The sequence below is a fragment of the Miscanthus floridulus genome, chromosome 3, assembly GCF_019320115.1.
Source record: "Miscanthus floridulus cultivar M001 chromosome 3, ASM1932011v1, whole genome shotgun sequence".
Lineage (NCBI taxonomy): Eukaryota > Viridiplantae > Streptophyta > Magnoliopsida > Poales > Poaceae > Miscanthus > Miscanthus floridulus.
This window is the reverse complement of record NC_089582.1, coordinates 32,131,479-32,157,142: the sequence shown is the minus strand read 5'-3', so window position 1 is coordinate 32,157,142 and position 25,664 is coordinate 32,131,479. Positions and strand designations below refer to the sequence as shown.

The 25,664-nt window shown below is 41.6% G+C and overlaps 1 protein-coding gene across 1 annotated transcript; it reads right to left on the bottom strand.

Moving 5' to 3' along the window:
- Positions 1 to 219: 219 nt before the first annotated feature.
- Positions 220 to 8,550, bottom strand: LOC136541545 (coatomer subunit gamma-2). Its single transcript, XM_066533476.1, has 18 exons — positions 8,280 to 8,550; positions 7,968 to 8,065; positions 7,768 to 7,818; positions 7,273 to 7,386; positions 6,984 to 7,184; positions 6,774 to 6,875; positions 6,452 to 6,559; positions 6,143 to 6,373; positions 5,030 to 5,280; positions 4,763 to 4,934; positions 4,224 to 4,379; positions 4,076 to 4,126; positions 3,716 to 3,856; positions 3,436 to 3,636; positions 3,211 to 3,342; positions 2,954 to 3,127; positions 1,109 to 1,348; positions 220 to 718 (listed from the first exon to the last, which is right to left on the bottom strand). The coding sequence occupies exons 1-18, from the start codon at positions 8,326 to 8,328 to the stop codon at positions 524 to 526; spliced, it is 2,667 nt and encodes an 888-aa protein (XP_066389573.1). The 5' UTR covers positions 8,329 to 8,550; the 3' UTR covers positions 220 to 523.
- Positions 8,551 to 25,664: the final 17,114 nt, after the last annotated feature.

The window sequence follows — 25,664 nt, the reverse complement described above, 5'->3', positions numbered from 1 at the left end:
GTCAGAAACATAGAGGGTTGATTTTATGGTTATTTCAACCAACAGCTTACATCTTCTCCACAACACATAACTCGGATCAACTTTCACCTTTTTCACACATAACTCAGATTAACTTTCACCTTTTTCACAGCTCACGGCAACTTTTCTAAACTCACAACTGAACGAAATAGAACCAAAGCATAGGTTAAAGTCGCACCTTATGAGAACGAATTTAAGCAGTTACCTCGTGAATACAAGATTTTGTTGGTGACGTGCAATATGCTTCATTTTACCAACAAAACTTTACTTGAATATTATTGCATATACTATTATGAGTTCTCGGTGTGTAAGGAAAATTGTACAGATCCAAATCAACCAAAAAAAAAAACTGTTGTACTGTGTCGAGGAAGAATGGTGGTGCAACAAAAGTTGGATCCAACTGGAAACCAAGCTTACATATACTAGAATTAATTGAATCCCCTCAAGCTTCCCGTAGCATGAAAGCCAAAACAAAAAGAGTCAAAAAAATATTCTACTAGTGTTCTTAGCCATTAGCGACAATTTCGTGGATCTTGTCACTGATCTCTGGATCATCAGATCTAACTGCTAGCTTCATGGCCACCTCCTTCGGTGCACTGATTCCAAATGACAGTCTCACCAAGACTTTCACGTTACCGATAAACACGCCAGAGAGCAGACAAGTGTGCGACCTTGAATTGCTTGGGACCACGTCAGTTCCCTACAAACCAAAGGTGAAACAAGTCATCATTTTAAGGTGAAAAGCAATGCTAATTCCTGCATTGGGCATAAATACAGACAGGGTTCCAAATCAAGACGATAACCCTTTGAGCTGAGGGTTGCTTGAACTATCAATACTGCTAGATTTTATAGGAATTAAAAAATTGTCAATATCAAGGAAGGGGATAAGACTTAACTTATTAGTGACCAGGACTGCTAATTGGTACAGGCCTTTGGAAATTTCTAAAAAAAAGCTCTAAATCCTGCAATTTCTCTCCACGAGGTAGAAACCACTATATAACTTTTTAAGCAAATTTATTACAAAATCAACTTATTATTATATGACCATGGCATTCATTCGATTGGAAAAAGAATGATGAAGGAGACTAACCTCACAAGGCTGCATGCCGAGGATGCTTATAACAGCACTTACAGCCTCAGCCAAGCTCTCCCTTACTCCAAGCCCATACTCGTCAACCCGCTCACTCTCCGGATCCATGCTTTCCCAGGCATTTCGGAAGTTAGATACTCCCACCTTCGACATATAATCAGCAGAAACAATTTCAAGATCTTCAAGCTGGTACTCATCCTCAACACCATCATCCTCAGCTTCACCCGTGGATGGGTCAACCTGAAACACAACAAATGAGTCAAAATCAACAAATTATCATTTGCCGCTTCAAATGGAAAAGCAGGAAAGCATTTCACAAAATTATCTTAACCGATTAAGTGTATATATGCCGTATGATGATCTTATTCAGAAGAGTACAAACACAGATGTAGATCCCAGATTAGTGCATTTGCAAGGAGTCAAGGGCATCCAACCTATGCAGCACGGATACGGATACGTGTATCGGTATCGGGCGGATACGGATACGTGGATACGGCATTCTCAGAAAAAAAAAACGATACGTGGATACATTTTAGTATTTTTAATAAATAAATAAATAAGACTAAAGCATATTAAAAATTCTAAAAGCAGTAGCAGCCAAGGCTTGCAATTGTGTTGTTCTGCTCATGCTCATGTTTTATGTATTTCCATCTAGCCAACATTCCAACAGAAGCTTGCCAAGCATCTTCATCCGCTCCTCAAAATCCAAATAAGAATGTACAGGTGTTTAGTGCAGAAGTAGAACTAGTCAACTTGAGGGAGGATTAAATTATTCAGGTATATCACAATGCTGCATCTATATAATATCAAGATCCGGAGAGAAATTAAACAAAAAGGGAATTAGAGAAAGGGAAAATGGGAAAGCTCACTAAGGTAACCTAACTGCTACCCATGACCAGCAAGAGATGTGGTGGTCTTAGCTCCCTTCACTGGCCTAGCCTCCACAGGACCAGCGGTGAAGCAGAGGACCTCCTTGCTGCTCGACCGTGGAGGAGCTCTTGCGTGCGGGCATGTTGTCGCAGCTGTGTAGGGTTAGAGCCTTAGAGGAGAAGAGGCAGCAGGCACGGCCGCACAAGGGAGTCTGGAGTTATCCAACTAGCTGTTGATGGGCTTGGCCGTATTGGACCAACATATCACACAAGGTTAACGTATCCATGAAGACTATCTGAATTATTGTGGATTTATTTTTTTACAGATACTCCGTGGATACGTATCCAACGCGTATCCAAGCCGTATCCAATACGGATATGTATCGGATACAGGATACGTCCCTATAATGGAGTATCGGGGTAACATAGCATCCAACTAACAGATTTAAGAATTTCACTGAAAACTCAAAAGGACCCTGAAGCTCAATATACTAGTGCATAACTGCATATAGCAACAAAGAAGTTAGAGCTAATTTCCAGTTCAGAACATTTTAGGTACAGATCAACCAAAGTTTAGACAAAACACTATCTTATGTTAAATCAAAGATTACAGATAAAAAGTAAGTTCAACCATGATTACTGGTATGACTACAAGGGACCTTAGGCTGGAGAACCAGATAGTTCCATTTAAATTATCATGTTTTATGATAAGCTTTCATACATGGCCTCCCTTCTTTGTTCGGTAGGAATGGTTCTTCCCATAGGCAAGGCCTGGTTCAGCATTTTTCCAAAAGGAACAAAAACTGGAACTGAACAACTTTTTAATATAAACATCGCAAGCTAAACAAAGCACTGGTTTCTGGAGTAGCCAAGGTGTCAAGAATGCCTTCCATTTGTTCATGGGCACTTATCCTCACCACACAAAATGCACAAAGAAAAATATAAGATAATGGGGAGGAGCAAGAAAAACACATACCTCCTTAACAATGAATTTCAGGATATTTGAGAACTTGCCGGTGGCAATGACACCTTCTGGCTTTTCAAAAGCCACAAAGGTCTGTCCAGGAGAATCATATGGTAATGATTCTAAAGGCTTCGAAGCAACTTCTAAAAATTCATCAGCCTCAGAAGCATCAACGAAAACAACTACCTGTGGAATTGATGAGTTAAAGGCACTGAATCATGAAAACACAACATATGCATGTAAACCTAAATATGAAAGAAGTTACATACCTGTTCAAGCAATTGTTCAGGAATTGTATTGGTACAGTTGTATTGGAGCACAACGTGTCCATCAAAAATATGTTTCACAACATTTACTGAGTATTCAGTCTCAGCTTCAGTCAATTCTACAGGTGCAGATGACTGGAAGAGCGAACAAAAAGTTACAGCACATGAAATGAGATTCAGCCAGGTCCATAATGCACATCTTTTATAGGACAAATAATATATACCAACCTTAAATAGCTTTCCAAAATCAGCGAATTCCGGAATGGATGAAAGAAGCTTCTCATAAGAAGCATCAACAGTAGAAACAGGGCCACTGACAGCAGATGCCGGACCGGCTGATTTCTTGCCTGTAGACTTTTTCTCAGCAAGGGGTTGGGATTTTGTTTCCTTCGAAACAGATGAAATATCAAAAGGTACATCCGAAGGTTCCTGTCAACAAATAATGATAACATAAGATACAAGGATAATAGAGCAAAAGCATAATTACAATCAAGTGACCAAGACATACATAATTCCGCAGACTCGTCTCCAAGTTTACTAGTGGAACATCAAGTGAGCCAAAGAGAAATTCATTCACATCCTTCTCTGTCTCACCAACTGTAGCTTCCCCACCTAACAATTTGAGGTAAAGGGTCGCTCTGTCACGCACCTACAAGGTAAGCATATCAAACATCAGCAAGGAAATACTTCTATCTGAAAAAAGAAGAATCAAGCAAGGTCATTTATCTAAATATAACTTTTGCTTTACAATTAACACTTAAAATGAGGTAGCAAAACAGTAAATGAGGAAGGCGCACATCGGAAAGGGTTATTGAATCATGAAAAACAGAGCATAGAACTATCTTCATGGGAAAAGTTTTGCGCTAACCTCATCATCCCCATCAAACAGGCAGCGTCTCAGGAGCACGAATATGCGAGGCTGGATAAAAAGATTGTAAGTGCAATAGACATTTGACAGATCAGAAACACATTGCACAGCAAGAACATCATTGAAGTATAAAAAATCATGTAAGAACCTTGAGTGAGTCAACCAAGGCACCAAACTTTGCCAATGTGCTGACTGCACTAGCTCGAACTGTAGCATTTTCAAGTATCACCCTATTGTATATATAACGTATGTATTTACTGGGATCTGATGTTTTTGGGCCTTCATTTCCCAAAAAGTGAAGTATCTGCCACGAGATTAAAAAGCAATTTGATTACAATGAAGAAATCAGCTGACTTACTAAAGTAGTTTATGAATAGATATTTTACTAGTCCATAATCATAAATGTCAGTGTTATAATAGGAAAATACAAAATGAGTTCAGTTGCAAGTTTCAAATCAATTAGCTCATTATATCTACAGAAGCAGAAAATAACCATCTTTAGACAGCTCACAGCAGAAGATATATAATTAGAAATAAAATGTGTTCAGCGGTCACTATTTCAATTTGATCAGCCTATTGTATATACAGAAGCAAAAGAAAAATAACATATTTACAAAAAGGAAATTAAATCGATCTTACAACTATTTTCCAAATTATATGCCTGCAGAATGATTAATTGATGATTACCTGGGTGGACAAATAGGTGAATTCACAGTCTTCTATGAATTCACATAAGTGAAATAAACCACTTTCCTTTGCATCAGGAATATCTCTAATGAGTATAATAATTGAATCAACTATGGCTTTCTTGTACTCGAATCCACCCTCTTCCCGTAGAATATTACTCAAGAAGTTCATCCTGGAAAAGATAAATGGAAATTAATGCTTATAGATGAAAAAGGTAGTTTACGACATTTAACAATAATAGTGCAAGATATGCTTCTATGTACATACAATGAGCGATATTTCAGAGGAAACTTCAAGCACAGGGATCTTATTGCTTCGACAACAACGATCTTGAATTCATCAGCTATGTCTGACATAAAGTTGGTCATCTGTTTCATTAAACGATCAACACTTGACTCGTTGCCTGTCTTCAACAGTGTTGTAATCGCAAGGGTTGCAATGCTCCTGTTCTGATCAGAAATTAAGCTCTCCATGTCTATGTTACAATTTGTGACAGCCAAAGGATGAGTTGATGCAACCTGTACAATTGTTCACATGAGCAGTCAGTAAATATAATGGAATCAACCATGATTCTGATAAGAACACTACAGGCAATCTGGGCCATACTATCAGTAAGGAAACTATTAATCCAACAGCAAATCCAGAACACTAAAACAGCTTTCCAGTAGGGGAGATGAATTTTCCACAACAGATCAAACAACATAATGAAAATGCATATGATCACCAAACAAACAAAAAGTAAAAGATAACTCAATGTTGCGCTCTTATCATCTGTTGCTCCCTATATGCAATAGAAATAAAAATAGCAGATTCAAAACATGTTAGATAAAAGATGTCATTCTGAAATGTCTGGTCTTGCATCAAACAAATGGCATTCAGTCCAGTAACCAGATGGCATGTCTCTGTCCTACCCAAGGATCAACTGTTATGGATCACAAATGTATAAACAAACATAGAGCCAAGAATTCAATGAAATAGTTGTTGAAGCACAAAGCATATGTAACATGACTGAACAATCAAGGAGATGATAGATCAGCAGGTCCTATCTTCCAGCTATATTACCTGGCTACTTAGAGAATTTAAAGAAAGCACGAAATGAATGTTGTATTAAAAATTTTATTTAGATACTGGAGATTTAGACCTTAACTTATTTGGTACCATTCATGGAAACTCCATCATAAACCAAAATAAGTATTAAGCACAGGATGCAACCAATATTGCTGTGTTATTATAGTTCTGAGACAAAAAAGAATCCCAGACATTTGAAAGCCAATGATCCTTTATTGGAAACTACTACATAATCAACAGTTCTACTTAAATGAGAATAGCATAGTATCAAGAACAGCTAGTGTAAAGAAATAAGCAGAGCAGCGGACCAACCTTGTTAAGTGTGCGAACAGCTGCAAATCTGAGAACAGGTTTGGATGAACTTAAGAACAACTGCAGCACAGTAATTGCAGGTGTAAGCTCACGGCTTGTGACACCGTTCAGTTCAGTAATTGCTCTTGCAGCCTCAAGTATGACCATTTCTGCTTTGTTCCGGAGACAGGACTCAAGGAAATCAAAGAAAGGACGATCTCCACCTTGGTTCACACCAGACTCTCTAATCACCTGTAGATGCCACATATTTCAGATACCAATGATCTATCATTCTATCTACATTAGATCTGGAAGATATGGAACACATGCCTGGCTTGTGTAGCGAATAAGTAGGCACTGGGCCAAAGGAGAGCGAACTGAACCCCTGGTCAAGCTAGTGACAAGCTTGCTGACCGCCAACCGATCATTTTTTCTAATCTGAAACGTCAGGTAGATGATATTATAATGTATTTGTGCATTAACAAACAACTTGAGCTTATCAAAGTGCTCCATGTTGCATAAGTAGCAGACAAACAAGAGCTGACTAATTAAGTTTTTGCCAAGCGTCTGATTCATTTTACCATCGAGGTTGAGGATATTATGGATATTCCTATCTATCCTACTTAAAAGAAGCACCAAATGTTGAACTCACTTGGTGAAGAAGAGCAAGGGCATGAAACTGCACAAGAGCAGCTCTTGACTGCACAGCCTCTTGAACTTCATTGCTCCATCTTTTTACAACTTCCGGACTTGTCTGCCAATAATACAAACATGCAGAAAACATAATCAGAAGGATCTAAAGCTGCCACCAACTAGTAACAATATATCCAACTGGAGCACCAAATATAATTGCAGGACGTACTTGAAGCAAGTAGATGCCACTAACAAGGGCTGCACTGGCAACAACAGGATTCTTGTCAACAATGGCTTGCTTCAGATACCTCTCGATTTGGGTGAGAAGAGTTGAGTCGATAATACGACAAAGAACTCTAATAGCGTTCGCACGGTACATATCGGTTTTGCTATTCATGTCCTTCATCAAAGAGCTTGTTACTATGATGACCTACACCCAATAGATCACAAATGAAAGTCATTCCCACATTCCACATAATGTGCCGAACCACATAGTAGCAACCAATATATTCACCAACCTCATCAGCTGAAGGCGAGAGTTCCTTGATCATGAGGTACACCATCCTCCTAAGGCCCGCATCTTTAGACTGGAACAGCTTGGTTGTTGCAAAGAAGACCTCTGTGGCCTCAACCTACAAATTTTTTCCACTCATGCAAAACTATCAAGTAGCACATGTCCTAGACTCTGCTCAATGGGCACACTAATGTATTGAAGAAACTGCACTACATAACATGTGATCATATGTACTCTCAGATCCCCTTTGTACTTGTAGCGTTTGAAACATGCATAAGGTCTACTCTCTGCACATTAAGCTAGCAAGTAACTCCTCACCTAATGTTATTCAGGGTACAAGGTGTTGAACCTAACTTTGTAGGTACCAACTTCCTTTTAGAGGACAATAACTATGGCCAAACTTCACAAGAATTTTAGATATCCGACGAGTACTGGCAGTCTGAATCTAAAAACCCAGCCAAATTATGATCACCGTAAGATCAACGATGTGCGACTGTACCTTGGTAAAGGTGTCACCCTGGTTGAGCAGGTACAGGAGCTTGGTGATAACCTACAGATGCAGGCAGAAAGCATGAGAAACCACAGTCATTTATGTAAGCCCGCGAATGCATTCGAATTCACATTCGCACAAGCTTGGAGAGATGGTATCGCGAGATCCCGTGGGGAAGGGATGAAACACGATTGGGCAGAGACAGGCACCTGGCAGCATCGCCGCGCGTCGAGCTGAGGATCGTGGAAGACGCGGGCCTCCTGCAGCACGGCGCCCTTCTCGATGCCGAGGAACGGTGAGTAGTACTCTGCAGCAGCAGCCAAGCAAGCGAACAATCAGTCAACCGCAATGGCGACGGACGCCGGGATCCGCGCCGGAACGCGCCAGATCTAGGGCGCTGCGAGCGCGGATCTGGGCACATACACGCGCGCACGGGCGCACACACACAACCGGAGGCGCACACGCGCGCAACGAAGGAACGAGGCGAGACAGACGAGAGGCGCTGACGCGCGCGCGCGCACCTTCCTCGTCGAGGTCGTCGTCCTTCTTCACGACGAGCGGCTGCGCCATGGCTGCGGCTGCTGTCGGGGCGACGCTCGCGCGGGAGGGCGCCCGAGCCGGCGGCGGCGGCGCGAGGGGGTTTCCCCGGGGCCCGGGCGGTGGCCTCGCTGGATTTGGAGTGGAGGAGGCGCGGAGCTTACAGGAATGGAGAAGCGTGCGGCATGGATCTGAATCTGGCGCCGGGAAAGGACTGGGGGAGAGAGAGAGGGGAAGGGGTACCCACCCTGCCAGTCGTTGAGCACCGTTTCCTTTCCTTCGGATGCAATTCAACTGTGGACGCCGACGCCTTGATCATATTTGTTATTTTTTTATACTTGTTTATTTAAAAATGACACCACCAAGATGAAATTCAAATTCAAAGGTGAACAATACACGGATGGTATCATTGTACCATCAATAGAAGATGCAGATAGATATGGGTCCATCCATTTTTAGTTTCATATACAATATATAATTATTGTATGATTTCGAGTATAAGATACACTCTCTCTCTCTCTCCTTAACGAGTGTAATTCTAAGCTTAGACTAAGTGAAAGTGCATCTAAACTCTCTAGTGGTTTGGTGTTTGACTGACAAAACAATTAAAACACTAATGAATTTGATGAGTTCCGATTATGTTTCATTGCAATATGAATGAAATGATCTTGCTAGCTCATGTCATATCTCCAACGGAAGCTTGCATTGATAAATTAAAAGGGACCAAGGAAAAGAGATATATTTTGTTCTAATGATGGTTTACTTGTATTTATGAGAAAAATATAGATAGTTTATTGGTATTAATCAAGATTGATTATACATCAAGACGTGGTCAAGAGCAATGGTGAATCCAAGGGAATTGCTTTGTTTGGCCATGAATATAATCAAGAAAGAATAGAGTTGTGTAACAAATTAGTATTTCAAGGAAACACAATATGAAAGTTTCGTTGATCACAACATTGAAATAGAAGTAAAACATTCAAGCAAGGATTATGATACTGAAGAAATGGATTTCAAATGAATGTGTTGATGCGAAGTAACACTTGATGTCAGAGATAGGGTGAAGTATTAAGCAAGGATTTGGTTTCGAGATACTAATCAAGGGTCAAGGGCAAGCGAACGGCTTAACGCCAAGGAACCAAGGCTATGGTGAAGAAACAAGTCTTCGATTAACATCGAGGAACTAATCATGTCATAATAAGTTATGCAATGCCAAATCAAATCATTGTAGGATCAAAAGTTGTAGTGACTTTAAGCTATGCACTTATGTGTTGAAATAATTCAAGGCACAAGCCGAAGAAGGATTTTCTCAAGGATTGAGATAAAATTGGTCGCAACCCTTATGAAGACATATTATGAAGAAATGTCATATGAAGAGTCTTACAATCTCAAGAGCTTTAAATGGATTTTGTATCTTATCTATTAGATGGAACCCACTAAATGTCATTAACTTTGATTTCTCTGGAAGGCAATAAAAAGATACTTGAAAGCTTAGGATATACTTAGAGATCTATGTTTGAATAGGAGTGCTTGGAAAGGAGCTATTAAAGTGCCTGAACCGTGACTAGGGCCTCTTGGTGGGTTTCAACTCTAGCCTACCCCAACTTGCTTGAGATTGATAGGCTTTGTTGTTGTTATTATTGTTATATGGAACCACACATCATTTAAAAAATCAAGTTCGTCAAATGATATGATCACTTAATCCCTATCGTCCACGTCCATCCATCCATATTCAATATAGAAGTGCAAGTCACAACAAAACCAACAGGCACATAAACCCAACTATAAAAAGCACTATGTCAAGCCATTTGTAATGTGCCGATTTAAAATAGCACTACCACAAAGCCTCCTTAGCGTGGCGATGAAAAATATTCACGTGGCCACTCAATTTTCCTATGTGGGTAATGCCCACTAAGAGCATCCCCAAAGACAATCTAAAACACTCTCTCAATCCAGAATTTTTGGCAGGACAGAAAAAAAAATCATCTCCAACAACTCCTAATCACACCTCGTAATCTTTTGTCACTTGGGAAAAAACCCAAATTTTTTATTTTTTGGCCCTTTTTTGAAAGTTTTTCACAAATATACCCCTGGAGGTATGCTTTTAAAATCTGGACCCTTAGCTCGACGTCATCGATGGTGGCGCCGAGCTTACACGTCTCGCCGCCAAAGGGTTTGGCGCCTAGGTCAGGGGGCCACGTCGGCATCAAAGTAGAGCCGGGGGTGACATGGCAGCTAGCTCGCCGCCGTGGATCTTGGCACCAAGCTTGGGCCGTGGATCTTGGCGCCGAGTTTGGCGCAATAGATCCTGGCGCCGAGCCGACCTAATAGGTGTGTCCTTTTCCTTTCTCTCTTCCTTTCTTTCCTTTTCCTCTCTTCCTTTCTTCTCTCTTGCCCGACGCCTCCCGCCGCCGGTGCCGCTCCCGGTGTCGCGCCCCGCGCCCCCATCCCGGCCACCCCACCGCCCTGGCCTGGCCTGGCCCGGCGTCCGTGCCACTGCCCCGGCGTTCATGCCCCGCGCCCCTATCCCAGCCACGCTGCGGTGGCTGGCTGCCCCACCGCCCCCGCCGCCGCGCACTGCTCGAGGAGGCCTTCCCGCCACCGCCATCGCGCGCTGCCCGTCCCGCGGCGCTGGGACAGGCGCTGCTGCCTCTCTATCCTCCACGTCCGGCCAGACACGTAGGTCGTTCTCCACCACCCCGTCCCACAGCCCTCCACCGCGCCCGGCACCTCCTCCTGCTCTCCACCGCGTTGTGCACTGCCATCGTTGGACAGGTAAATTTCGTGTATATGCAATGTAGTTAGATAGTGAGGTTGAATTGTGGTGTAGTAGTTAGTTTATTGATGTACTTAGGATGGTAATGTGATAACCTATTAAGTTTAATTAGTTGGTGATCTAGAGATTAGGTGATAACCTAGTTAGACTATTTACTTACTTAGTTAGCTGTCTACTTAGTTAGTTATGATAACCTATTTAGTTTAATTAGTTGGTGATGTAGTGATAATAAGGTGATAACCTAGTTGTTGGACATGTATGGAGCTAGCTATTATGTTATTTGCAAAGCTAGTAGTTACCTAGTATGTAGTTGTTGGCACGTAATTTGGACTAAACGAAATGTGTTTGGATTTGTGTATGAAATAGATGGACAACCTAGTGAGCATATATCATGGAGGCACCGTGGAAAGAGATCGCTATGGATATGTTGAGTTTGTTGACATGCAAAGCGTGCCTATGTTATTCAATGAGAAGCCTTCATTTAGTGATTTGGTTGCAAGGGCTCGGGAGGAGCTACATTGCCATGATGATGATGGCATCGAAGTTGAGGGTGTACTTCACCTAGGTTTCCCTCCCAACATCCTTAGGAAGGTGATCCCAATTGGGTGTGCAGACTAGTGAGAGAACTATGTGATATCGGCTATGAAGTGCCAGTTCCAAAGTTTGGATGTGGTTGTGCGTCGGGTGTTAGTTGATCCCATCCCTCATGGGTTTTCCCCACCAATGGGTCAGCAGGCACACTTCGACCCTCCCGTCCCGAAACCTGATATGGATGTGGAGGTTGGACCTATGGTTCCTGATGCTCAATCTACCCCCAATGAGCTAGTTGGAGATACTTTGTCAGACTCATGGTGTTGTGGCAAATCCTCCTTATGAGATCCCTTTGACACAGAATCATCCGAGTAAGTGTCTTATCCGCATGGTTATTGGGAGCTTACCCCCTTCCTTACATCCATTTTTTTATTCTTTCCTCATTTTCTACTTATGTTGTAGGAGACATTCCTGACAATATGGATGTGCCCCCTGTTGCTGTGCAAGTGCACTATGGAGATGGATTCTGTGGCTCCAATAGTGTTAAAATTATGAATGATTCGGAGCCATATGAGATGGCAAGGGCTCTTGATTCTGATGATGATTGCCCTATTGGAGAGGTGATAGAGAGTTATGTTGAGATGCTGAGGCGTATCTTTCCCGGCCACCATGATCCAAGAGTTCACGAGTTCAATGATCTTGCTCATTCTGATCAGGTGTGTGCAGAAGAACATTATGATGAGCTCCTAGAAACTCATGAGGCTGGCCCTAACATGGTAATTGAAAAGGGTAGGGTATTCAAGGACCACCCTGCATTGAAGAGGTGGTTGCAGACGTTTGCAGTGATACGAAAGAGACCTTACAAGGTCTTGTATTCATATGCAGAGCATCGTTACACAGTTGTGTGTGACAAAGGAACGCTGCCCATGGAGGGTTTGTGCAAAGAAGCAAAAGGTCACCGGAAAGTGGAAGATCACAAAAGTTGTTGGGCCACATAATTGTGCTGACCATGTGCTGACACAGAAGCATCGACAGTTGACATCTACCCTCATTACCAAGCGGTTGATGGGAATATTGCAGGGAGAACCCAACATGAAGGTTAGGACAATTATCAGGACCGTTGAGGCGTTGTATGGAGGTTATGTGATAACTTATGGTAAAGCTTGGAGGGCTAAGCAGCGAGCGTGGAAGATGATATATGGAGACTGGAAGGATGGGTATGAGCAGTTATCAGTACTTTTCAATACAATCAAAGCGGTGAATCCAGGCATGCATTATGAGCACATCCCAAAACCAATTGCATGGAAGGATGGGAGGCAGATATTCTTTCGTGCTTTCTGGTGCTTCCCTCAGTGTGTCGAGGCCTTTAGGCACTGTCGTTCCATCTTCTCCATTGATGGTTCGTTCTTGATTGGCAAATATTAGGGCACACTTCTTATAGCCATATCCTGTGATGCGAACATGTTGCAGGCTGAGGCTACAATGGACAGAAGATGACTATGCTGGCATCAAGTCCTTCGACGATGAAGACACGGCTTACGACCAAACTACTCGTGTAGGAAGGCAGGTGGAGGCATGACCAATCTTGGATAGAGTGGTAAGTCAATTGCCTTATTTTTCTATGTTAAGTTGCATACCAATACATTCTGCGTTTGAGGTCTCTATTTTAGTTAGTGGCACCTTCGAGTCATAGCATCGTTATAATTAATTTAATCATGCCTTCAGAAGAGGACTGGATGGAGTTTGATGCATGACCAAATGAATATTGTGATGACCTATAGGTGATGGTACAAATTCTGATGGGTTTAGTCTTAATAGTTGTTTAGTGATTTTTTTCTTCTACAAAAGAAAATAAAACTTGTTGCTATCTGTTGAGAAGTAAATGTAGGAGTTTTAATTAGAAGCTAGCTTTATTAAAACAAGCTTTATTTGGAATTTTATAAGAAAAAAAACAAGCTTTCTTTGTAATTTTAGAAAGAAAAAAGTTCTAATTGTGGTTAGTTCATTACTTAATGTTTATGTTTGGTTGTGAAGGAGGCAACACACCACCACAATCTTATTGAGAACTTTGTTGCAGGGCAATACCCTCAAATGCTCGGTTGAAGACATTGAGCGCTTTTGTCCAAGAGTCAGGGACGACGACACGCGTAGCGTCCTAGACGTAAGATTCAAAATATTCTTTTAAATATATTATTAATACATTAAATTCTTTCAGTTAACATAATTTTGTACAACAGAGAATGTCACATCGCCTATGCCATACGGCTGCTCATTGTGGTTGTAGGACATCCATGACGCAAGACGTGCACGTTCCTTCCACGGGCAGAGGAGGCTTAGGTTCGTCTAGCCAAGCACCTTCAAGGTCCATAGGCATTGCATATGAGGACGAGGACGACGACGACGACGAGGTGGACCAGAGGCACGAGGAGCTTGGCACGTCTCAGCTCTAGGACGCTCCCTCGACTCGGCCTACACAGCCTTCAGGCACTGGGCGACGCCATCCACCTAACCCTTATACTCCAGGCACCAACGCTCTTGGTTATAAGGGTAAGGGTAAGACTAGGAGGCAGTGATGGTTTATGGTAGATGTTATTATGTACTATTATGGACTTTGTGGACTTTCATTATGAACTATTGTGGATTGTATAGACTATTATTATCGACTATGAACTACTATGGACTATAATTATGGACTGTGTGGACTATTAATATGCTCATGTATATGGTTTCAGATGAATGTGGCATATATTTGTATGTTTGAACATGTTGTATTGAGGTTAAATATTCATCTCATATTTATGTATGGATTGCATCAAAAAATAGGGGAAATTTTGCCGAAATTTTCTACCTAAAGTACGTATTAATCAGCGCCATCAGTTTTTTCGGTTCATTAAGTAATCAATTTATTTTTTGTTATGAGTATGCATGTATGTCTCTCGGCCTACCGCATTGGTTGAGATTATCTTTTCTTTCATGCAAAAGAATCGAACATGATTATGTACCATATTGGTTGAGATTTTCTTTTCTTTCCTTTCATTTTATGCAAAAGAACTAAACGTGATTACGTACATTGCATGCGTGTGAGCCAATCCTGCATGCGAGTGGCCGAGCACTGAGCCACTGAGCAGCAGCGGAGTAGACTAGCGGGCAGGTACATTTATGTCATCGTCTCCAACTGCAGTTAGAAAAAAAATATAGCATTTACAGTGATTTGTCATGTCACCGTCGAATAGACTTTTCAGTGTCCTTCGAAATAGTGATTGAAGTCTGAAATTGAATAGGCTTTTTAGTCATGGAATCTAGGCTCTCTAGTGTCCTACGATGTAGGTTTTTCAGTGATTCTGAGTAGACTTTCCAGGAGCATTTACAGCATAATACAACGGCTAGCAAACCTGCCTCCGGCTATATATATGCGTTCTAGGATGCATTGCTAACCAAAAGGAAAACCAAACGTTCTAGTATTTGGTTTCGTTGGAGTAGGAATGTCTGAAGGGTCATCTAGAGGAAAGGGGGGATGAAGGGAACTCCCATTGTGTGTGAGGGGTCTCTTGGGCCTGATTTCTTTGAGGAACCAGTGTATCAGTTTCTGCCCGAGAGCAAGAATGATTTTACTAAAGAGTGCCCTCTTAGAGGATACGATAACAAAAAGGAAGGTTGGCCAAAATGCATGCATGGTGAGGACTGCTTAGTGTAGATGTTCACCGAAGGGATCGACCCCCAGCTGGGACTTGAAACAATTTGAATTGCCGGTGCTCTGCGGATATGGAGACTAGATTCATTACAGAAGCAATGCAAGACTGGTGAATTACTAAAACATGAGAAAAAGAATGGAATGAGAAGGATTGAAATATGGGATATGAACGCTTAGTTTGAGATAATGAACTAAAAGGACTTAGGGGTAAAACTTGAAAATAGGATCAAGAATAGTAAGCTTTTGGCAAAGAACTTTTGAATCTTGCTACATCCTTACCTTGCCCCAACGCTATGGCAGAACCTCCTAAGAAATCGGGCCCACGTGCATCTATCGTTGTCTCAACAGACCTCTGATAGCGTACACAAGTTCCCAACAACTTAACAGGTCTGTCGGGTGTCCTCGGGAAACCCGAATCATCCATGAATCTTTTTCGAACAGGATCCCAATCACATACATTGCAGATTACAACAGTTTTCAATATACAAATCAGAGATTATAAAGCGGAAGACTTAAGTTTTAATATTACAAACCAGTTGTTTCAAACTTACAAAACCATAAGTGTCATACAACCATAGTAGCGGGATAATATTACATTAATTTTATTTATTTCACACAAACTAGTGCCTTGTCCAAAGGCCATTCATCATTCCTCATCGTCATCGACTTCAAACACTGACATGCAGCAGGGACCAAAACAAACATGCGCATGCGACTCACCTGCAACAAGGGTTAACAAACCCTGAGTACAAAAGTACTCAACAAGACTGACCCGACAAAAAAGGGGCGAAGGTCTTAGGGATGCAGGTGTTGGGGCAAGGTACGGATGTAGCAAGATTCAAAAGTTCTTTGCCAAAAGCTTACTATTCTTGATCCTATTTTCAAGTTTTTCCCTAAGTCTTCTTAGTTCATTATCTCAAACTAAGTGTTCATATCCCATGTTCCAATCCTTCTCATTCCATTCTTTTTCTCATGTTTTAGTAATTCACCAGTCCTGCATTGCTTCTGTAATGAATCGAGTCTCCATATCCGTGGAGCACCGGCAATTCGAATTATTTCAAGTCCCAACTGGGGATTCCTTATCACACGACATATGTAGAACTTAATCTTGCATATATCAACCTCGCTACCGGATCCTCCCATACTAAGCCGTCTCCACGCCACCCGAGAGCACAGCACATGTCAAATCCGGCCACATTCCAGCCATGAGGGTACACGCTACTCCCGCCATCTCTCCACTCCCAGTGTGTGGGCATTCGTCTTAGTATCGGATTAGCCGAAGTAGGCTTACCGGAGTATATGACCAGTACTACAAAGTGTCTCATTTAGAAGATCCACAATGAGTGGCCTTTAAGCGACATAGTCGGCAATATTACCCAACATTCAAGATAAGTCACCCGACTAGTCTCTAGTTCATTCTATATTCTTTCTTTCTTTGGCCAGTATGCCATCTTTGATTGTACCGAAACTTTTACTTTGAAAGCCTACCATAAAGCATACTAAGCATTCTACGCTTTTGTAAATGAAATCATCTTCAAGGATGGTAAACAATTAACAAGGTAGGTAATGCATCAAGTAGGTAACATTTGAATTAATCAACTTAATGCAATAAGTAACATAGGTGATAAACTTTTCAAAGTAAACAAGGTAATGGTTTAATGCATAAACCGGGGCTTGCCTTCGTTGATGATCTCGGGTTCCGGATCAGTACCACAAATGTTGAATCCCGAAACAACCGGGGATTCTTCCACAACTTGCTCAACTAGAATTGGTTCACTTTTGGATTCTACATGAAATAATAACATATGCTTCAACATGATGATAATGTAAACATGATGCTTTCATGGTGCATGAAATATAATAACACCTTGAATACAACTTTCCTTCGCGGTCCAGTTGCAAGCCAACCAAACCAACTTGCAATTCTACCATCAAGGACCACACAAGTGACTTGACCAAATTGACCTTGAAACCCTACTGGTCACAAAACATGACCAAAATAAGATCAAACCCTAAACTAGCACTTAGGGTTTGCTTTTATCCATTTTTGAATTAAATTTGGAATTAAGCTAAAAATGAACTTGTTTCAAATGACCTCAAAATTTTATGTAAGCTTCCTCATGACAATTTAGTGTACCAAAACAAATTTCTTAATTTTTGAAGTTATACAGTGGCCTACAAAAATTATGGAAATTGCATTTATCAATTAATTGAGCAATTTTCATCACATTCAAAAAGTACTGTAAATTAATATTTCATATTTTTCCAAAATAATATTCATCACACAGAGGTCACACAAAAAATTTCATAATTTTTTGGAGCTCTAAATAAATGTACACAAAAATAACAAAAACAAACACTATTCATCCTTTTCTGAAAATAGAAAAATTCCATTTGAACAACACAGTCGCTGACATATGGGACCCACTTGTCATCCCTAACCTTCGTCTTTGACCGCGGCGACGACGGCGCTGACCGACGCAATCTCACTGACGGTGAGTCTAACGGCGAAGGCAAAGGCACTACGGTGATCACTACGACAAGGTGCAATGATTGGTGGCAAAACCGAGACCCTACGCGGCAAGAACCGAGCACTACACTGCCCATGGCGGACGCGGTGGCACGGCAGCGCTGTGCCGGCGATAGGAGAATGGTAGCAACCAAATAAATAGCTCAGGATGCATCAGTAGCATACCCCGAACGTGTTGAAGCAAAGAACAAGACCGGAGGAGCTACGGTGACGCGGTTCGACGGTGACAGTGATCACGGCGGAGCAGACTTCATCGGCGACGGGGTTCCAGTGGCTATAGTGGGCAAAATGACCAAGCAAGAATGGATTAAGCACCACAGCATCGAGACAAAGCTATAGAGACAACAAGCAAGGACAATGGCTCACCGGATAACGCTGGCCGCGGTAAAATGGAGCTTTAGGTGAGGTTGCCGGCCGCGAGGAAGAAGGGTTGCTAGTGGCGGTTCTCGGTGGACTCAGACAACCACAGTTGGTGGGATGGGTTCGCAAGGATGAGGCGGAGCTAGAACACTACTTTGTCGGGACTAGATTGTGCTGAGGAGACGAGGGGATCTCGCCGGAGTTGAGGCAGCGGCGTCGGGAAACAGAGGAGAGAAAGAAAGATTGATAACGTCGTCGGAGCTTTATAGCGCGGCCAGGAAAGCGAGGGAACGACACGCAGTGAGCCGCTCATGCCAGCACGAAGCTGAGGGCGGCCACGGGCGCATCTGGAAGACCAGAGAAAGGACGCCGGCGGTGGGGCGGTGGTCGTGTACTGTTCACCCAAAAATTACAGAACTGCCATCCATTTTAAAATTCAAATTACTCCCAAATTTTCTAAAGAAGTTGAAAATCTCCAAAAATGAAAGTTGCTCAACTTTTCAAGCTCTACAACTTTGCTTTAATAAACATTTTCAAATTCTACTTCCATTTTGAAATTTGAATTTGGGGTGCATTTGAGCATTTGAATCATTTCAAAATTACTCCAAATTTTATATGTAAACTTTAAAAACTTTGAATACTAAAGTTGATCCTTATAAAATAAGCTTCAACTTTGCTTTTTGTCACACCCCCAAATTCCAAATGGATTTTGAAATAGACAAAAGGGGCAAAAAGGACTTTTATAATTTGAATTTGAATTCAAATTTGATTTGTTTACCTTTTTACTTAATTATGGTTTTTGACCAATTACATGGCCTATTAGGGTTATTTGAGTCAAATGACACATGGTCTCACATGATCACATGAAATTTGACCCTTGTGGTCATGATCTTCATTTAGAGTTTTGGAGCACATTACATCACATAAAATAACAACTATGAAATAAAGTTTATTTAGTGAATGCATTCAAAATTTTCTACTTTATTAATGCTTTGCAATGCATATGATGACATGCCAAGTTTTAGTGCTAGGTCAAAACACCAGAGGTGTTACAACCCTTCCCCCTTAAAGAAATCTCGTCCCAAGATTTAAAACCTAAGGCTAAGTAATGGAAAAGGAAATATGTCAAGCTAACACATCATAACTTTATTCAAAAGGCTAGTGAGGAGGTTTTCCATTCTTTTGACAAAAGAGACAATTTACAATATAGACAAGGTATTGCAACTAGATAGAAGCAAAGAAGTCAGGAAAGTTTTCTTCTAAGAAATCCTCGGACTCCCAAGTAGCTTCTTCTTCAGTGTGTTGGTTCCATTGTACTTTGTAGAACTTGATTGTACGTCTTCGAGTGACTCGATCTTTCTGATCTAAGACTCTAATGGGGTACTCGGCATAAGTCAAATCAGGTTCTAGTTCTACATCACCAAAGTCGATCACTTGGTCAGGTACTTGAAGACACTTCTTTAACTGGGATACATGGAAGATATCATGCACAGCTGACATGTGATCTGGTAGCTTGACGCGATAGGCGACCGGTCCACATCGTTGTTGGATTTGAAAATGACCGACATAACAGGGCGCCAACTTTCCCCGAATCCCAAAACGATGAACTCCTTTCATCGGCAATACCTTGAGGTAGACATGATCTCCCACTATGAATTCTAGCGGTCGTCTCCTTTTATCAGCATAGCTTTTCTGTCGGGATTGAGCTACCTTCATATTAGCTTGTATGAGTTTAACTTTCTGTTCAGCTTCCTTGACCACATCCGGTCCAAAGAACCAATGTTCTCCAGCTTCTAACCAATTTAATGCTCTCTTGATAGCTATTATTATATGAGAATTCAGCTAAGGGAAGGCATTCATCCCATTTAGCACCATAGGAAAGGACACATGCTCTTAACATATCTTCAAGAATTTGATTTACCCTTTCAGTCTGTCCATCTGTTTGCGGATGATAAGCAAAACTGCGGATAAGTTTGGTTCCCAAAGACTCATGTAGACTTTTCCAAAACTTAGATATGAACAATGACCCTCTGTCAGAGACGATAGTCTTGGGTGCCCCATGCAGACTAAAAATTCTATCAAGATAAAGCTTTGCATACTGTTTTGCTCGATATTTCTCTCTGACTGGCAAGAAATGAGCTATCTTGGTTAGGCAATCAACAATAACCCATATTAAATTGTAGCCTGCAGATGTCCTAGGCAACCCCACGATGAAGTCCATACAGATATCTTTCCACTTCTAAGATAGAACTGGCAATGAATGTAATGGACTTGCAGTCTTCATGTGAACCGCTTTGACTCTCTGACAAGTATCACATTTGGCCACATACTGAGCTATTTCTATTTTCATTTTGGTCCACCAATATCTCGTTCTCAGATCATGATACATTTTGTTGCTACCTGGATGAATGGAGTACCTTGTAGAATGAGCTTCATCAAGAATCTGCTTTCGCAGCTCCAGACTTTTGGGTACTACCAATCTATCTTTGAACCATACGACATCGGATTCATCAATATTGAAACATATTGGTTTTCTAGATCTGACTTTATCTTTGATATGGGCTATACCCTTACTTTTCCATTGAGCAGCAATGATCTGATCTTTAATAGTGGACTCAACTGCAATATTGGACAGGGAACCTTGTTCTATGATTTGTAAATTCAGATGCTCCATCTCTTGACACAATGTTTGTTGCATAGGTTTCACAGTCAGACAATGGCAATGACTCTTGCGACTCAGGGCATCGGCAACCACATTAGCCTTGCCCGGATGATAATGCACTTCTAAGTCATAATCTTTGATAAGTTCTAACCATCTTCTTTGCCTCATATTTAACTCTGACTGAGTGAAGATATATTTCAAACTTTTATGATCCGTATAGATATGACAGATATTGCCCAATAAATAATGTCGCCAAACCTTGAGTGCATGAACAACAGCGGCTAATTCAAGATCATGGGTGGGATAATGTTCTTCATGCTTCTTGAGTTGTCTGGAAGCATACGCTATGACTCTGCCTTCTTGCATAAGAACATAGCCAATACCAATTCCAGATGCATCACAATAGATATCAAACGGCCTCTCGATATCAGGTTGTGCTAATACTGGTGCAGTTGTCAGCAACTTCTTTAATGTTTGAAAGGCCTTCTCACATTCTGTTGACCATACAAACTTAGTTTGATTTTTTAGCAGTCCAGTAATCGGCTTCGCAATTCTGAAGAAGTCAGGGATGAACCGACGATAATAACCTGCCAACCCTAGAAAACTACGAACTTGATGAACAGTGGTAGGTGCTCTCCAGTTAAGGACTTCTTCTACCTTGCTCGGATCAATAGCTATACCTTCAGCAGATAACACATGACCTAGAAATTATACTTCCTCTAACCAGAATGCACATTTGCTGAATTTGGCATATAATTTGTGGTCTCTTAATCGTTGTAGAACAATGCGGAGATATTCCGCATGTTCTTCGTTGCTCTTAGAATAGATAAGAATGTCATAAATGAACACCACTACAAACTTATCCAACTCAGGCATGAAAACTGAGTTCATCAGGTACGTGAAATGAGTCGGGGCATTGGTCAGCCCAAAAGACATAACTAAATACTCATATAGACCATATCGGGTAGTAAACGCTGTCTTCGGCACATCTTCTCATCTGATCTTAATCTGGTGATAGCCTGATCTCAAGTCTATCTTCGAGAACACCTTAGCTCCCGCAAGTTGATCAAATAGCAAATCAATTCGGGGTAAGGGGTATTTGTTCTTTATGGTGACTTCATTTAACGGCCGATAGTCAACACATAACCTTAAGGTTTGGTCCTTCTTCTTCACGAAGATAGCAGGGCATCCCCAAGGTGATGAACTGGGTTGAATGAAACCCTTGTCTAACAACTCTTGTAGTTGGAGTTTTAATTCTGCTAATTCCTTGGGTGGCATCCTATATGCTCTTCTAGACACAGGTGCCGTTCCTGGTTTTAGATCAATTCTAAACTCTACATCTCGGTCTGGTGGCAGACCATGCAGATCATCGGGAAAGACATCCATAAATTCACATACCACAGGAATTTCCTCGGCTTCTTCAATAGTAGTTGCACAGACTGTTCCAACTGTACTCTTAGGGAAGGGAAGTTGGATGAGAAGTTGGGTTTTGCTGTCAGGTACATTTACCCTTATGGTTCTACGCAGGACATCTATGATAGCCCCATGTTGGGTTAACCAGTTCATACCAAGGATCACATCTATATCTTGATCCTTTAATATCAGCATATTGGTAGGGAACTCATAACCTCCCAAATCAATAGATACATGCTGAACTATCTCCCTTGTATAGATTCGTCCCCCAGGCGACTATATATGATATGGTTCTTTTGTTTCCCCAATAGTTATCCCATACTTCACAACAAATGTACGATTGATGAATGTATGGGATGCACCAGAATCAAACAAGGTAATTGCAGGATGCTTAGCAATGGGAAACATACCAATCATTACTGGTTCTCCTTCTGGAATGGATTCCACCTGAGTATAGAAGACCCTTCTAGTTTTCTTCTTAGCCTGACCCTTCTGACTGTTCTGAGCATTGCTCTTGTACTGATTCTGAGCTTGAGGAATAGGGGCTTTAGGTGCATCAAGATTACTCTTCCTAGGATACAGACATTCGTGGGAAAAGTGTCCGGGTTTACCTCAATTATAACATGGATAATTGTGATTCTGGGGAGTAGCAGTGCGGTTTGCATTATTTGTATTCTTTTGCTGCTGCGGTGCTTGATGAGGATAAGGCGTATTAGTTGCAGGGCGAATAAAGATTTGCTGCCTGCTTTGGCTTTGTTGGGGGCGGAATGGCGTACGGCCATGATTCTGAGGATGGTAGACTATCTTTTGACGCTTTCCACTCGACGACCCGGAAGCAGATATTCTCTTTTTCTTCACCTCCTTGTGTCAGCGGTAATTCTCCTCTAAAGCGATAGCAATGTCGACTGTCTCATGATAAGTTGCATTGCCACAAGTTGCCATCATGGTTTGAAGTTTGGTGTTCAGGCCTCTCATGAAATGATTCTTCTTTTTCCTGTCAGTATTCACATACTCTATACATACTGTGACAAGTGATTGAAGCGCCCAACATAGTGCATCACCGGGTGCTCCCCTTGCTTAAGAGCCAAGAACTCTTCTAACTTCATGGTCATCACACCATCTGGAATATAGTGTGCCCTAAAGGCATCCTTGAACTCCATCCAGATGATTTGGTGACCAGCGGGCTGTACAGCTACCAAATTTGCCCACCAGGCACTAGTAGCTCCTCGGAGTTGCTGTGCCGCAAATCTTGGTTTCTGAATCTCGGTACAGTAAATCAGCTCAAACTTTTGCTTTATTGTCCGAAGCCAATCGTCAGCTTCTAAAGGCTCTTCTGCCTTAGAGAACACAGGCGAACGTGTGTCAGTAAAATCAATATAGGTTGACTCATCATTTCCATTATTACGGCGGCCACAATTAGGGTGTGGCGCCTATGGGTTCTGAGCCAATTCCCTTAACAACCTAGCATTCTCTGTCGTTGCATTGACGAGTGCGACTATGGCATCTGCTATAGTCGGAGGCATTGGTGGAGGATTTGGGATATCATCATGGTCTTGCGAGGTACTTGCACCAGCTCGGGTGTTAGGACGAGGCATCTGTTAGAGAGACACGTTTATTTACATTATTATTTATTGAAAGCAGTTAAAAGGTTTCATGCTACAAAGGGTTACTTATTTATATTACATGTCTTGTATCCCACAAGACAACCCTGGTTTACTAGAAAAGTAGTAAAGGAACTATTTCTACTCCAAGCTCTCAGTCATCGGCGTCCGTGTCCATATCGGATGAAACCTCATCTTCATCTGAGAAGTACACTAACTCCTCAGAATCCTCCTCCTCTTCTTCATTCTCGACTTCTCCTAGATCTACAATCATTTCTTCATCTGTAACTTCACCATCCCCATGAGGAGGATGAAGTTGAGCATATATTATGTGGATATTCTCATGAAGAATGGCGTTGTCCATCTCTAGGTCTTCTACATAGAACTCCAACTCATGGATGCGTTCGTTGGCCGCATCCTCTCGTGTCCAGGCTTCATTCCGCAACTCGGTATTCTTGGTGATGTCCCTTTGCATTTCCGCCAGCTTCTCTTGATCTTTGGCATGAGCTCGATGAAGAGTGTTGAGCTCCATGGTAAGGTTCTCGATGTTGGCGAGATTGCTTGAGGATCCTTCATCTCCTAGGGTCCTAGAACTTCCTTCACCAAGCTCACGGTTTCGCGGTGCCAAGTGGTGACGAGGGACTCCGTGAGGTCCGGTGGACTTGCATGCGGTTATCTTGGTCTTTGCCATAGCCTGTAGGAGTTAGGGTAGGATTATAAGGATAGCTTGAGGATAATGGAGGTTAGCAAGAATGGGATTGACATTACTTACCCAACCATTTTTAAGGGGAATTATTATGCAAGGTGTTCAAGCATGATGCATGAATCGATCTTACGAATCTGAGTACAAAAGATTTATACAATAAAAAATACTAGATTTTTAATACATAGGACAAACCTAGTCATATTATCTGCCATGAACTTTCAAATAAGATAGGATTGAGGCTAGATGAGAGGTAAGAAGAAAGAAATTTGAACTTTAAAATATCAAGTTTACTTTCTTTGATCCAAATCAATTTGAAGATTTTCCAAAGTAACCTACAATGATCTTAGATAGGAACTGCTCTGATACCAGCTGTGGCAGAACCTCCTAAGAAATCGGGCCCACGTGCATCTATCGTTGTCTCAACAGACCTCTGATAACGTACACAAGTTCCCAACAACTTAACAGGTCTATCGGGTGTCCTCGGGAAACCCGAATCATCCATGAATCTTTTCCGAACAGGATCCCAATCACAAACATTGCAGATTACAACAGTTTTCAATATATAAATCAGAGGTTATAAAGCAGAAGACTTAAGTTTTAATATTACAAACTAGTTGTTTCAAACTTACAAAACCATAAGTGTCATACAACCATAGTAGCGGGATAATATTACATTAATTTTATTTATTTCACACAAACTAGTGCCTTGTCCAAAGGCCATTCATCATTCCTCATCGTCATCGACTTCAAACACTGACATGCAGCAGGGACCAAAACAAGCCTGCGCATGCAACTCACCTGCAACAAGGGTTAACAAACCCTGAGTACAAAAGTACTCAACAAGACTGACCTGACAAAAAAGGGGCAAAGGTCTTAGGGATGCAGGTGTTGGGGCAAGGTACGGATGTAGCAAGATTCAAAAGTTCTTTGCCAAAAGCTTACTATTCTTGATCCTATTTTCAAGTTTTTCCCTAAGTCTTCTTAGTTCATTATCTCAAACTAAGTGTTCATATCCCATGTTCCAATCCTTCTCATTCCATTCTTTTTCTCATGTTTTAGTAATTCACCAGTCCTGCATTGCTTCTGTAATGAATCAAGT